At 38.7% G+C, this 15,509-nt stretch overlaps 1 protein-coding gene across 3 annotated transcripts in view; it reads right to left on the bottom strand.

The window, feature by feature from the left end:
* The window catches only part of LOC309479616 (adhesion G-protein coupled receptor G5-like), an 82,149-nt gene that overhangs the window by 57,390 nt on the left and 9,250 nt on the right, over positions 1–15,509 (bottom strand). The window contains exons 9-13 of one of the 3 annotated variants that reach the window (XR_014199334.1): positions 12,058–12,185; positions 11,671–11,936; positions 11,175–11,265; positions 7,294–7,577; positions 6,898–7,016 (exon numbers count right to left, since the gene is read on the bottom strand). The exons of 1 other annotated variant lie outside the window; for it this stretch is intronic. Coding sequence is in view for 1 of the 2 variants with exons in the window: in XM_082143781.1 (XP_081999907.1) it covers positions 11,175–11,265; positions 11,671–11,936; positions 12,058–12,185 (485 nt within the window). In the remaining variant the exon portion in view is untranslated. The remainder of the gene's footprint in view (positions 1–6,897; positions 7,017–7,293; positions 7,578–11,174; positions 11,266–11,670; positions 11,937–12,057; positions 12,186–15,509) is intronic. One more of the 3 variants, XM_082143781.1, reaches the window with a different exon arrangement.

Raw genomic sequence — 15,509 nt, 5'->3', positions numbered from 1 at the left:
TTAACTGAACCTCCGGCACGATTTGAACATCCATTGACCCAGCAGGAGATGACCATTTTCACTTTTTATCACGAAATTAACTCTTTTCAGCTTCTTCTTCTAATGTTCTGCCCACAGAAATGGCGCCGGGTCGGCAAATGCCCGTATGTTGTGACGTCATGTGGGAACTATGTAAACCGATCCGATACCGATACCAGTGCAGTTTTTTTTTTTTCTGTAACTCTTTGTTTAACTGATAATCACTATTTTGTGTGTTAAACACAATCTACTTAAAGGGGGGGTGAAACACTCAGTTTCAGTCAATCTCATGTTAATCTTGAGTACCTATAGAGTAGTATTGCATCCTTCATATCTCCAAAGAAAATCTTTAGTTTTATTATATTTATAAAAGAAAGATGGGCTGTACCGAGTCTTTCCGGAAAAAACCGAGCGGCTGAAGGCGTGCTGTGTGGGCGGAGCTAAAGAATCACGAGCGCTGTTCACTGTTTACTTGCTGTGCTGACGCGCCGATAGCTAACAACACACAGACATTTGAAGCAGTTTTACTCACCGCCTGCGGTTTCAACGCACGATTACCGGTTTCACTATAAACCATGATAAAATGTACTGACGGTTAGTATTATCGTTTAACCCTCTGGGGTCTGAGGGGTTTTTGGGGTCCTTGAGATGTTCTGACATGCCCTGACATTTGTGTTTTTTTCAGTTGCTTATAAACATATTAATGGCAAAGGTATAATTACACTCTATTTAGCACAAACAGGGCTACCATAATATGTGAGTAACATGCATGTACATGTTTGTATTTTTGAGAGAACAATGTTTATGCATGGTTATTGAAAAAACTAAAAACTAAAGTTTCTGAAATAAGGCCACAAAACACATACTAAATATGTGTCAATAAGACTTTTGACTAATGAATGTCGTTGCCTAGAGTTTTTTCTTCAAAATGATGTGAAAATCATCCTACCTAATCATTCACATAACACAATACATTGATTTAAATCTTGTAAAACACTTTTTGTTTGTAAAGGCAATATGCGCAGGGGGCGTCACCGATTCAACACCATCATGCATATTTAGTGATTCACACCTGAGGAGACAATGGGGCCCCGCATACTTAATGAGCCATTCATTCAGGTGTGTCACCTATAGCCACAAGAAAGAATGCAAGAGCTATATATATATATATATATATATATATATATATATATATATATATATATATATATATATTCTACCAAATTGGTTCACAGTTGGAAGCATGTCCTTTTTTTTTTCTTTTTTTTTTTTCACACAAATTGTGCTTGCAAATTGTATAATATCCAAGGAAAACATGTCTAGTAATTGTGCAGTTAATTCTCATACTGTATTTTCAGTTTTTGAATATGTATCCTCTCCCCAAATTTGTCAATAATAAAACACAATCAAAATTATTTAAAGAAAAGGCTTATATTTACCTTTTAAAATTTGTTTACATCTACCTTGTAAATATATATTTTTTATTAAAAAGGTTACAATTACAACAACAATTGAAGTGTAATCTTTCTTTGTAAAAACTAAAGTATACATTTTATCATACATATTTCAAAGTTAAAGGGGTGGTAAAACACGATTTCACTTTTCTAACTTTAGTTAGTGTGTAATGTTGCTGTTTGAGCATAAACAACATCTGCAAAGTTACAACTTTCAAAGTTTAAAGCAAAGGGAGATATTTGCTTTTAAAGAAATCAATTTCTAAGAACTACAAAAAACGGCCAGTAGGGACTACACGACATTCCTGCGGGCTTGCTGACATCACTAAGCCCAATATTTACATAAACCCCTCCTCCGATGAAGGATTCGCACAACGGCTAGTCCTGAAAGATGGAGCAGTTCCAACTTTAAAAACAGAAACTGTTTACGGGCCACAACCTGTAGGTATGATTTATTTTTCGTCGTTGTGTTTTCCTGTGATAGTTCGTATTGTTAATTGTACGTTGTAGCAAGGAAGTAAACGAAGGACAACGCTGTTTGGCTCCACAAACCAGTTTGTTAAATGCTAACGTTAATTCATACTTATCCGACAAACACATACAAACTTCTGTTTGATATCACCAGCGCAGCGAACTTGGAATGTTCATGGTTGTTGTCGTTTATGTGATTAATGTAAATTATTCTTTGATTATAGCTTTTATGTATTGTTTATCTACATGCTTGTTTATCTACAGGCATGCTAAACATGGCTTTGTGTTTGATTTGGCTACTGTTGTAAAGCCAATGTTTAGTGTTCGTATTGGATTAATAGTTCAGCCGACAGATATTTAGCTACAATCGTTCTAAATATACAAAAGTAACAGTGTCATATAGCGATCTGCAGTCTTAAAAAACATACCTTTCTGAAACGTCCTTTAACAGCCGTTCTTGAACAGGTTCTGCTCGATCCTCTCCACTAACATTCTCTGGGTCTGATTCGGGCTCAAACTGCTATGGCAATATTGACGCCGTTGTTTACTGAAGCACAAACTACCTAAAGATAAGGGGGCGTGACGTTTCCGAACAACGTGCACTTGGAGGTTAGCGAATCACAACGCACTGGACCAGCTAACCAATCTGAGCCCATTGCGTATTTTGAAGGGGAGGGGGGCTTCATAGAACGCGGAAATCATCCGACCGTTTTTACAAGGAGGGAAAGAGCAGTGTAGAATAATGGTTAAATATGTGAAAAAACAGATGCGAATTTTTAAAAACGAAGCATGAACACATGTTACAGTGCACCCCACAAACACAATCAAGCCTTCGAAAAAAGGCGTTTTACCACCCCATTAAGGATTCATTACTTCGAATATAGCCTACATTGACAAAACATACTATATTTAACATATTAGCAAAAATTGGCAAACAAAAGCTTATTTGAGGTGGCAGATATTTTACAGTAAAAATGTGTAATCTATCCAAAACTAATCAACGAAATGTTGTCTTTCATATGTCTGTAACATCGGTCTTTCGTTTTTATTATAAGGAATATAAATGTTAATTTGCAGTTTAATACGTTGCTTATACAAATACATTTTATTTCAACATATTTCAGTCGATTTTTACTCAGTATAGCAAAATAGTTTGCTAAAAGCAGATCATTCATTCACACACAGAAACGCAATTCAAATTTAAACCGTCTTTTTGCGAGTTGTGGTAAACAGCGCATCTCTGCCGTTCATTCATTCACACAGAAACCCGATTTACTTGAGAATGAAAAAAAAACTTACTACAGTATTCCATCCGTTGCTCCTCGAAATACCCGCACTTCTGAGGTACATTTTCCATTATTATTATTCCTCACAGCGCTGCGAGACAGTGTAAACAACTACAATGATCTGAATAAACTTGATGTGTTTTCTCGAGCTGATATGTGGGCGTTCACAGTTTGTATGGGATCGTCTCAGTCATTTGCGTTTGAATAGCGCGCGCTCTCCGTGGGCTGGGCAGATTAAAACGTAATGAGCTGAGATGAGAACGACTGACATCTCTCTCTTTTCATAAAGATTACATAAACAGAGAATCTTTTTTTTAAATAAAAATTACTTTATTTAAAAGAAGAGAATTCAAGCTTCATGCCTGTGTGTCTGTATGCCTGTTTGACTGAGTATTCGCTGAGTTATTGTTCATTTTCGGACGCGTTTCAGAATGGACTTCACTGACAGAGAGGAGGCAGAACTCGCATCATGTTTATTTTTCTTTATTTGGCGAAAATAATACACATTTAACAGAATCGATTGATGTATGAAACTTGTTTGTAATATCAAAGTCAACAGAGCAAAATGAATCTCTTTTGAACTGATAAAAAAAAAAGCGAGCTGGTATCGCCGGCGATACCGCCGACCCCAGGGGGTTAAAATTGAATTATCATTAAAACCGTGTTTGATTATCGCGATTTTAATAACTCACTGTAAATCCTGTCCAGCCAGCAACAGGCTGGCGCCGGCGCAGCGCGAGTTTTGTTTTTTTTTATTCGAGAATGAATGGCAGAAGGCAGATTAATGTTTTAAATTTTACCTGTTTATAAATTAATTTTGTACAGCATACAAAACAATCGTCCAGACAAGATGATCACAACAATATTATCAAACTCTGTAAACAATAAATCAACTCTGAATTCATTTTCAATACAATAAAAAACGGAGACGCAAGACGACAAGTTGTATTTGAATGAAAAGAGAGAGCGCGTGCGCGTCCGTTGTGATACATGGATGTGTGCCGTTATAATGCGTTGTTATTGACGATGGTCATTATAAGGAAGGAAATGCCACAGAATAGAATCTTGCTTAAATAAGTGCATAGAGCTGCTTGTTTTATTTGTTGTTTGTTGATTTTTTTAAATATAAAACTTGTTGAAATGTTTTCAGTGTGAGCATCAGTTATTTTTGAACACTTTCATCTCGTTTTAACAAAACCGTGATAATATTGATAATCACGATAATTTTGGTCACTATTATCGTGATAATAAATTTTCATACCGTCCCATCCCTATAAGGTATTGACAACAGACTGCACAATTAGCTAAATGAGTTCAGGCAACTGAGAACTTTATTCAGCCAATGGGTTTTAGTGTTTTAGCAATTGAGAAAAACTGTAACACTGATACTAGTAATATCTAGGCTATATATTTAATAATATGCCTCAAATAATGTTCTTAGTCTTTCCTTCCTGTGACAGGGCATCATAGAGAGAAGCTAAAATAGTTTACTTTAAATTAAATGAAAATTTAATTAAATTACATACAGTTTGTCACAGTAATCACAGTAAGATGTTTACATAACATGAGCATAACTCTGCACTCTGATTATTCGCTAATAAGTATGATTATAACACACTCAGATAGTATGCGTGTTACTGGCCATTGTTTTAATCTACTCGCATCAAATTCAAAATACAATTTTATGGACATACTGGATATTATTCGGCGCAGTGATGAACATCGCAATAGCCTACTGGGTTTTCATATGCTTCTGTCACATTCTTCACACCGTCTGGATGAAGATACGACTGAGCAGCGAGTTGTGTTGACAGAGTTTAGTGATTTGAAGAGAAAATTCAGAATAATGTCACGGAGTTCATTCATGAAGTTGTGTGAACAACACACGGCATCCGTGTACGTCTGCGCACATGCGCACTTTGGTCAGAGCGGGAATATTGTGGTTTACATGCCCGTTTATTGCGATTTAAAATCGGTGTACGCCACCTAGTTTAATGCGACTATGGTTACAACGATTATGAACTTAATCGCATTAGTTTGATCAGTATTAGTTAATAAGCATTCGCTTGGCATAAATGTGCGCTATTCATTGATTGTGAACTGATCTTTTGCGCGAGCCTGTAGAACGCACAACAGCGCCACGTTCAGGGATTGAAACGTAAAGCGCTCACATTTATTTAATGAAATCATAGCCTTTTGAAGTTTAATAATCACATTAGGCAGTATCACAATGTATGTTTTTTCATCCCCAAAATATAAGATGCCTTAAAATGATTGCTTGTTATACCATTTAAGGTATTGAAGACTTTTTATGATCTTAAATTTAAGAGAAGTGATCCACACGGATATTTTCTTCGCACACGTGTTCGAAACTACATTTTACAGTTCGCATACTTCTATTTTTAGGCGCAAATACGAGTGAAATTGTCGTACTGTCGAGCCCTGTATGGTGCAATGATGTATAACTATAAATATGCAAATGTATAGGCGTGTGACACCACAGATCTTGCAATATCGATGTGGCAAATCAAAAAGAACCGTTTTTGGAGCTTGATTAAATAAATGCTTTGTTTATAATGAGGTGGACGTTTTAAGCTCTGATGTTTTAATGGTACAAATTCCTCTTATATATCGTGAGCTAGGCAAATTTGATTTCTCATGTCATGACCCATTTAAAATAGCTGTTTTCTATATGAATATCTTGTAAAATGTAAATTTTTATTCCTGTGTTCAAAGCTGAATTTCCCGCATCACTTCAGTGTCACATGATCCTTCAGAAATCATTCTAATATGCTGATTTGCTGCTCAAGAAACATTTATGATTATTGTCAATGTTGAAAACAGTTTCCTTTTTTTCAGGAGTCTTTGATGAATAGAGTTCAAAAGAATATAATTTATTAGTAGCAAGAGTTTGACTGGAAGTGTCATTAAAACCGTGTCATCAACAGGTGAAATTCTCAACTCATTCAACTGGATAGAAGTTTATTAGTCAATGTGAAACACAAGTATCGAGTCAATAGCTGGTTGTAATTGCAAGGACATGTCACATTGAGCCAAATATAGAAAATCTCATTCACATCTTTGACTTCAACCTCAGAAACTGTTACACTGCACAATCTCACAGCGCCCTCTAGTGCTACACAAGCCTATATCACTATCATAAATGCATATCAAATACATAACTACTGCAAACAAACTTAATAAGAAAGTTTGCAATAAGAAACATTTAGTAGCCTACCACTGATATATTTATATGTAGAAAGACCAAATCAAATATTGAATATAATGCACACATTTTTACAACTAGTAGCCTACATCAAGAATTAAATAATGTTCATTGCACAATTTAGACATTCAAAAGTCACACAATATATATTTCATAACTAGGGTTAGTTACCCTGAACTTACAAAACAAGAAAAAATACAACTTGTAAAGAAGCTTCCAGTGATGATGTTCATGTACTTGTTAAATTAACTTTTGTTTAAAATGTCTTAAAAGCTAGTGATCCCACTTATGATCCCACAATGAGTTATTATATAACACCGTACAACATTTTAGACAGAGATTATTTTAAACATGACTAGTATTCTGACATTCTTTTGTTGACTTATCAGCTGTCTAAGAGACAACATGGGTTTCTGTCTTAATTAGACTCATAAGCATTTACCACAGTATTAATTCTGGATTGAACGATGGTTGTGGTGGAGCCGGACCTTTCTGGATCATCAGAGAAAGGACCTTCTATGTCTTTGTGAATGTGGTAGTAATACAGGAATAGGAAAAACCCTAAAAAAAATAAAAAATAAAAATCACAGAAAATTGTTTCTTCTAATTCTGCCGCCTCAAATACATTTCACAGATTTAAAGTTGTTTGCTTGATTTTAAAACTGTAATCAAAATCTCATTATAAACCTTTATAATTAATTATATATTTTTACAATAAAATAAAAAATCAATAAAACAAATCATTAATGAATTAATTCAAATAATTTGCTGGAATCTGTTGGAAAAATAGAAGCATTCTATTAAACCAGATGTAATGATGCATGTGATTGTTTCTCACCCTGAAACGAGTTCAACGCAGTGAAGATGTAATATGAGGGAATGAGCATCGGTCCATAACTGAAGAACGACACAGCCCACGTCAGGCCGAAGAGCAGGAACAAACTCAACACCATCATGAGCTGCTTTCTGAATGTGCTTCTCTTGCCGGCAGGCGCTCTTATGCGTCGGGATTGGACAACCCTAGTTAAGATGGTGATGAAGATTCCAGTCGTGAAAATGAAAACTAAGATGTAGTAGCCAATGTTCACTATGTAGTGAATGAAAGGACCTGTAATCCAGCACCTATAATTAGAAGGGAGTGAAATATAATTAAGACAATTAGAAGACACTTAAAGTGCCTGTTATGCTTTTTCAGATATTACCGTTCATGTAGTGTGTGTAACATAGCTGACGTGGAGCAGACGAAGACAATGGGAAAGAGAACCCAAGTGCAGTTCATTTACAATAGTGAAGATCCAAAACCGTAAAACAAAACCATTAACCCTAACTCAATCTTGACATAAAACTAAACAAACTATGAACTTGAATATAAACAATGGCCTGGCACATGGACCTCCAGAAGCATGGAAACAACATAATAGTAGTGGCTGAGACCGTGAGATGTGGAGCAGTGGCTGAGACCGTGAGATGTGGAGCAGTGGCTGAGACCATGAGATGTGGAGCAGTGGCTGAGGCCGTGAGACGTGGAGCAGTGGGTGAGGCCGTGAGATGTGGAGCAGTGGCTGAGGCCGTGAGATGTGGAGCAGTGGCTGAGACCGTGAGTTGCGGAGCAGTGGCTGAGACCGTGAGACGTGGAGCAGTGGCTGAGACCGTGAGACGTGGAGCAGTGGGTGAGACCGTGAGACGTGGAGCAGTGGCTGAGGCCGTGAGATGTGGAGCAGTGGCTGAGGCCGTGAGACGTGGAGCAGTGGCTGAGGCCGTGAGACGTGGAGCAGTGGGTGAGGCCGTGAGATGTGGAGCAGTGGCTGAGACCGTGAGACGTGGAGCAGTGGGTGAGGCCGTGAGATGTGGAGCAGTGGCTGAGACCGTGAGTTGCGGAGCAGTGGCTGAGACGTGGAGCAGTGGCTGAGACCGTGAGACGTGGAGCAGTGGCTGAGACCGTGAGACGTGGAGCAGTGGCTGAGACCGTGAGACGTGGAGCAGTGGCTGAGACCGTGAGACGTGGAGCAGTGGCTGAGACCGTGAGATGTGGAGCAGTGGCTGACACCGTGAGAGGTGGAGCAGTGGCTGACACCATGAGAGGTGGAGCAGTGGCTGAGAACGTGAGATGTGGAACAGTGGAGCAGTGGCTGGGACCGTGAGATGTGGAGCAGTGGAGCAGTTGCTGGGACCGTGAGAGGTGGAGCAGTGGCTTGGACCGTGAGAGGTGGAGCAGTGGCTGAGACCGTGAGATGTGGAGCAGTGGCTGAGACCGTGAGACGTGGAGCAGTGGCTGAGACCGTGAGACATGGAGCAGTGGCTGAGACCGTGAGACGTGGAGCAGTGGCTGAGACCGTGAGTTGTGGAGCAGTGGCTGAGACCCTGAGATGTGGAGCAGTGGCTGAGACCGTGAGACGTGGAGCAGTGGCTGAGACCATGAGACGTGGAGCAGTGGCTGAGACCGTGAGTTGTGGAGCAGTGGCTGAGACCCTGAGATGTGGAGCAGTGGCTGACACCATGAAATGTAGAGCAGTGGCGGGCCTGGATCATAGGGTGAAGGACCACACTCTGTTGGGGCCAGTGGAGATGGGAACTACCAAGGTGGCGCTGGTAGAACTGGAGACCACCATGGCAGATTATACGGAACTAAATACAAATGCCTCTTTTGGAGGAGCTGTACCACTTTGGGGGAAGTGTATGCAGCTCACACACACCAGATTGGGAACTCAAGTCTTTGAGTATGATGCTACAAGCGTACACCCATTTTTGGGCAGTTTCTCCCATTCTTCCTTGCAGAACCTCTCAAGCTCCATCAGGTTGGATGGGAAGCGTCGATGCACAGCCATTTTCAGATCTCTCCAGAGATGTTCAATCGGGTTCAAGTCTGGGCTCTGGCTAGACCACTTAAGAACATTCACAGAGTTGTCCCATAGCCACTCCTTTGTTATCTTTGCTGTGTGCTTAGGGTTGTTGTCCTGTTGGAAGATGAACCGTCACCCCAATCTGAGGTCCAGAGCACTCTGGAGCAGGTTTTCATCAAGGATGTCTCTATACATTGCTCCATTCATCTTTCCCTCGATCCTGACTAGTCTCCCAGTTTCTGCCGCTGAAAAACATACCCACAGCATGATGCTGCCACCACCATGCTTCATTGTAGGGATGGTATTGGCCAGATGATGAGCGGTGCCTGGTTTTCTCCAGACATGATGCTTGCCATTCAGGCCAAAGAGTTCAATCTTTGTTTCATCAGATCAGTGAATTATCTTTCTCATGGTCTGAGAGTCCTTCAGGTGCCTTTTGGCAAACTCCAGGCGGGCTGACATGTGCCTTTTACTGAGGAGTGGCTTCCATCTGGCCATTCTACCATACATGTCTGATTGGTGGAGTGCTGCAGAGATGGTTGTTCTGGAAGGTTCCCCTCTCTTCACAGAGAAACGCTGGAGCTCTGTCAGAGTGACCATCGGGTTCTTGGTCACCTCCCTGACAAAGGTCCTTCTCCCCCGATCGCTCAGTTTGGCCGGGTGGCCAGCTCTAGGAAGAGTCCTGGTGGTTCCAAACTCCAAATATATAGATGATGGAGGCCACTGTGCTCATTGGGAACTTCAATGCTGCAGATATTTTTCTGTACCCTTCCCCAGATCTGTGCCTTGATACAATCCTGTCTCGGAGGTCTACAGACAATTCCTTGGACTTCATGGCTTGGTTTGTGCTCTGACATACACTGTTAACTGTGGGACCTTATATAGTCAGGTGTGTGCCTTTCCAAATCATGTCCAATCAACTGAATTTACCAATCAAGTTGTAGAAACATCTTAAGGATGATCAGTGGAAACAGGATGCACCTGAGCTCAATTTTGAGTGTCATGTACATGTGATTTTTTTCCGTTTTTATTTTTTAATACATTTCCAAAGATTTCAAACAAACTTCTTTCACGTTGTCATTATGGGGTATTGTTTTTTTGTTTTTTCTGGAAAATAATTTAATCCATTTTGGAATAAGGGAAAATGTGGGAAAAGTGAAGTGTTGTGAATACTTTCCTGATGCACTGTATGTGACAGTGTGTATTAGAGCTGTTTGTGAATGTAAAAGGTTTACAAAGTTTTAAAGATCAAACTGCAGTTAAATGGAGTTATTGTCGATTCTGAACCTCCTGTAATGAGTCATCAATAATTCCAATCTCACTTCCTGCTCAAACCTATGTAGGTTTAACTAATTTGCATAATGCCAGCCTATGGTCTTCATTGGCTGCCAGCAAACAGCGTCTGTTTTGCCCCACCCTCAAACACTGTAGTTGTATTTGAGACTGGAAGAGTTTGAGTTTTCTGCTGCCAAAGCAAATCCACTTTGACGAGATTGATACTGTAAAACTGGCGCCATCGTTACTGTTCGTATCGCTCTTGTTTCAAGTGCTGAGGAAGAGCTGTAATTCAGATATGCTAATTAAATTTTGGCTTCCAACCAATCAAACCAGATTGGGCCATGTGACCAATCAGAGCAGAGCAGGCTCTCAGAAAGGTGGAGTTTAGAGAGACTAAATCCTTGATCGAACAGTTTCAGACACTGTAAGAAAAGAGCTGATGCTATAATGGATATTATGAGAAAATTTGTATTTTTTTTACCTTGGATGCATGTAAACCTGTTTTAGGAGACTCCATAACAAATTTAGGAACCTTTAACGTTCCATAATAGGGGCACTTCGCAAGCTTCATAAATATATTTGCAACAACAGAAAAACGTACATTCGTGATGTTTTTCCAGATGTTGTGTTTATAATCAGTGCTTTATATCCTCCTATTGAAACAACAGCTATGACCATCGGAGCCGGAAATGCTAAAAACACACAGAGATCAGGGTTATTATAAAAACCAAAACCATAAAAAACATTTCCATTACTTGAAATAAAATAAACTTTAAATGAAAATAAAATATATATATAAAAAAACACATTATTTCAGCTAGTTGCCAAGGGAACATTTCTCTTAATGTAATTTAACTTAATGTACTAAATTACTAAAATTCATATTAAAATTTCCTACCAAGTAATGAAGACAAGCTGCTCAAGTAAAGGTCAAAAACATAATAAAAGTATCATGATAGGAGTTCATAAGACTTCTGTGCAATATATTTTCTTTTTCGGGTGAACTTGAGTTAACAGTCTGAATTGCTGGTTTTTGTTTTATAAGGTTTTATTTCTTAAGGCAAAGGTATAACAGGTGTTTTGTTCATATAACTCACTCCAGCCGAACACTGTGATCTTCCTCATGTAGTTTGTGATTGTGACGTTCTGTCTGATGAGCCATAAGTACATATGAAGAGCTTGAATGAAGAACCAGGTGAATGTAGTCAGCATGGAGTAATGCATGAGCAGCGCTATGAAGACACACGCAGCCTTGTCTCCTGTGTTGGCGACGCTCTCGTTTGACAAAAAGGATAAATTCAGGAGAAACAAAGCCACAAACATGTTTATCAAGATCTTCGTGGCTTGATTTGATTTGGCTTTCCTGTTCAAATATAAAAACAACCTCTATTTGTAACATTCATTTGCATTTATCCAAAAGAGGAACAAAAGCAGCTGGTCAGAAAACTTAAAGTAACTGTATGTTATATTTGAATATACTCTACCGTAACAGGAAATGCATGAACAGAGCGACGGACAGAAAAAACATGGAGATGCCACAGCCGATAGAAGAGATGAAGCTCAATGATTCTACATACGGCGCTGTGATGTTTGGATTTACATCTGGAGGTGACTGAGCAGAGAAAACAATGGAAACGACCTTTTTAAAACCTTTTTAGCAAGAATCAGATCTAGGGCTGTCGCTAACGATTATTTTGGTAATCGAGTAATCATTAGTTTATTTTTTGACAATTAATTGAGTAATCGGATATTTTTTGTGGTAATAAAAAGAGACCTAAGCAAATACCTAAGCCTTTAAAATGACTTAAAGGTGGGGTATGTGATTCTCTTTTTTGCCCATTTTTTCAAAATCACTTGAAATCCTATTCCTAAACCACTTACAGGCACTGAGTTAGAAGCACTGAAATGAAAATTAAGCAATTTAATCATCTGTGGAATGGGCACGACTCGAAAAACTCCAGCCAATCATTTCCAAGACCACCTAGAATCATTGGACAGTAAGTTCGTCAATCAAACGGTCGTACCATACCCCCCTCCCTCCATCCCCCTCGCGCGCTTCGAATGGGTGGAGTCAGGGCCAGCGTTGGAGGAAAGAAGGTAGGACCATTTGAGTTGTGTATTTTCAAAATCTGCCGGCCGTTTTGCAAATCCCATACCCTACCTTTAAATAATAACCAAGAGGCAGTAATATTTGGTTCAAATAAAATATCAAAAGCAAGTAATCTCATGGTTTTATATAACAACACTGTTAAAATAATATAAACAGTCATCGTATGTACATTACGTATTATAACGTATGCCTACAGAAGGGCGCCAACGGCCTGGTGTAGTTACAGCTGATCAAATCCTTTTGCAATATTAGTCAATATTAAATTTTAATTCAAATGTTTACTTAAATTTTCATATTTGGACACTTCTTTGCGATAGAAATGCTATAACCACTGTAATTTCTAAAACATGAATATGTGGACATCAAAACCTGCAAACTCCGAGTCAGGGTTTAAAATAGGGCTGTAACAATTCCTTGATTAAAGTCGAGTACTCGATTTAAAAAAAAAAAATCCTCGATTGCAATTTACCCGTGTCAAGTAACCGGCAAAATACCGGAAGGTGGCGCATTACACAGATGAGAATCCATGAACCGCATTATTCATTATTCCATCTCTGCGTGCTGTGAATTTGTGTGGCTTATATCGTTCATCTGCACGCAGTGTGCGCCATTTCACAAGATTCGTAACACAACTAATTTGTAAATCTACGCCAGCACAGGATATATAACGGCAATACATAAATATCTTTCTGAAATATATGCGAATTGTTGTTCATCGATTTCAAAATAAAAGTTTAACCCTTGCACTGAGTTTGCATGTTTTGATGTGCACATGTTCTTGTTCAAGAAATTACAGCAACTGTTGTGTTCTATCGTACAGAAGTGACCAAATATTAAAGATTAAGTTGACATTTGAATTAAATTTCGTTTGGCCAATATTAAACAAAGATTTGATCATGCCTTACGCCGCCTTCACACTGGCAGTTGAAATCAGCTCCGGCTTCGAAACGACCGGAAGTCATTCATTTCCTATGGAGATTCGCAGACCGCATGCGAATGGGTCCGAACCGGGTCCGAACGAGTGCGGTGCAAAAAAAAATCGTGTCAGTTGGTCATCCGGATGCGCTCAAAAAATTTAACTCATGCGAAAGGCTACGGACGGTTCCTATCCGACAATTCCAGCAGAAGTTAGCGTTGCTGATAAACAAACCTGAATTCTTAACTTTTTATAAAATAAATAATGATTTTATAACGATAAGTTGTCATGTCATTTTTTTATTTTCATGATTTTCTAACGTTATTAGGGCAGTTAATACAATTAAAATGTATAATTAAATATTGTGGCCCCTGCTCATTCACATACAGCCAGAAAATTCCATGATGGCAAATTGTCGGCTGGTCAATGATTAATGTCTCTATAACCCTCATCAGAGAGATCATACAGAATTGTACATTCTGACACTGACAAAATCAACCGTTCTAATCTCTCCGCCATTTTTGTTCTACTTGCTTCCGAAGCTTCCGACGCTTTTCAACGGTGTAGTACGACGTCCGCTGGGGGCGTATTGCGTATTACGGAGCTGATTTCAACTGCCAGTGTGGAGGCGGCGTTAGTGTAACCAGGCCGTTGAAGCTCTCTGCGGACATTTGTTTTAAAACGTAATGTACATAAGTTATGTTTATATCATATATTTTACATGGTGTATTTTAACAGCGTTGTTCAATAAAACCCATATGATTACTTAACTATAAAGTTAATTTGTTAACATTAGTTAATGTATTAACCAACATGAACTAACAATGAACAATACATTTGTAACTGTATTTATTAATCTTAATGTTAGTTTCATTTTTTGTTCATTGTTAATTCACAGTACATTAATGTTAACATACAGCCTTTGATTTTAATAATGTATTAGTAATTTTTTAAATGAATGTTAACCAAGAATAATAAATGCTGTAGAAGTATTGTTCATTCTTAGTATGATATCTTATTAACCATATTGTAAAGTGTTACCTATTTGTATTTTAAGTAATTTTATAGGCTGTTGTACACATGGATCTGTTTTTATTACCACAATTCAACCAATTACTCGATTAATCGATGGAATAATCAGTAGAATACTCGATTACTAAAATAGTCGATAGCAACAGCCCTAGTTTAAACTTTTATTTTGAAATCGCAATGAACAGTTTTCGTATTTAGAAACATTGAGATATTCTCCTGTGTTGGCATAGGTTTAAAAATGATTTACCTTACAAATCTGATAAAATGGCACACATTGCATTCTAGGCTTGCTTTGATAGTCGGTGTTACCAGTTCACTATCGGTGTTACCAGTTCACTATCCCCTCCCCCCCACTGTCATTTAGAATTTTTTTTTTTAGTAACAAAAAAACATTTAGTTCAGTTAGAGAACAGACACTACAATTAAAAACTGAACATGTCTGCTCAATTCAGCGTGAGCCGAATGAGAGTCGCAACACAGATCAGCAGGAGTCAGATTTAATTTATCTCGAGAGTGAGGAGCTGACTGACAAGACGATGGAAGGCACTCTGAGGCGCATGCAAATAACGCATTTATCTATTAAACTCGCATAGCACATATTTATTTAAAGCTACACTGTGTAGGATTTACTCCCATCTAGCAGTGAAATTGTATATGACTACCAACTGAATATTACTTTCTAGCCCCTCCCATTCCGAGGGCGTTTTAACTCCTACGGTGGCCGTATTATTTCAAATCTGCCGGCAGTCGTGAGTAATCTCCCTCTCGTATTCGTCACGGTGCCACTGACTGTAAAAACGCGAAAGGCGAAGCTTGAATTTCCAGGTATGTCCCTCTTTGTCTAATGTATTTTCAAGATGGATGCGCAACATGGCTTC

The sequence above is a fragment of the Leuciscus leuciscus genome, assembly GCF_965113295.1.
Source record: "Leuciscus leuciscus genome assembly, chromosome: 17".
Lineage (NCBI taxonomy): Eukaryota > Metazoa > Chordata > Actinopteri > Cypriniformes > Leuciscidae > Leuciscus > Leuciscus leuciscus.
The sequence above is the reverse complement of the archived record's forward strand: the minus strand, read 5'-3'. Positions and strand labels throughout refer to the sequence as shown.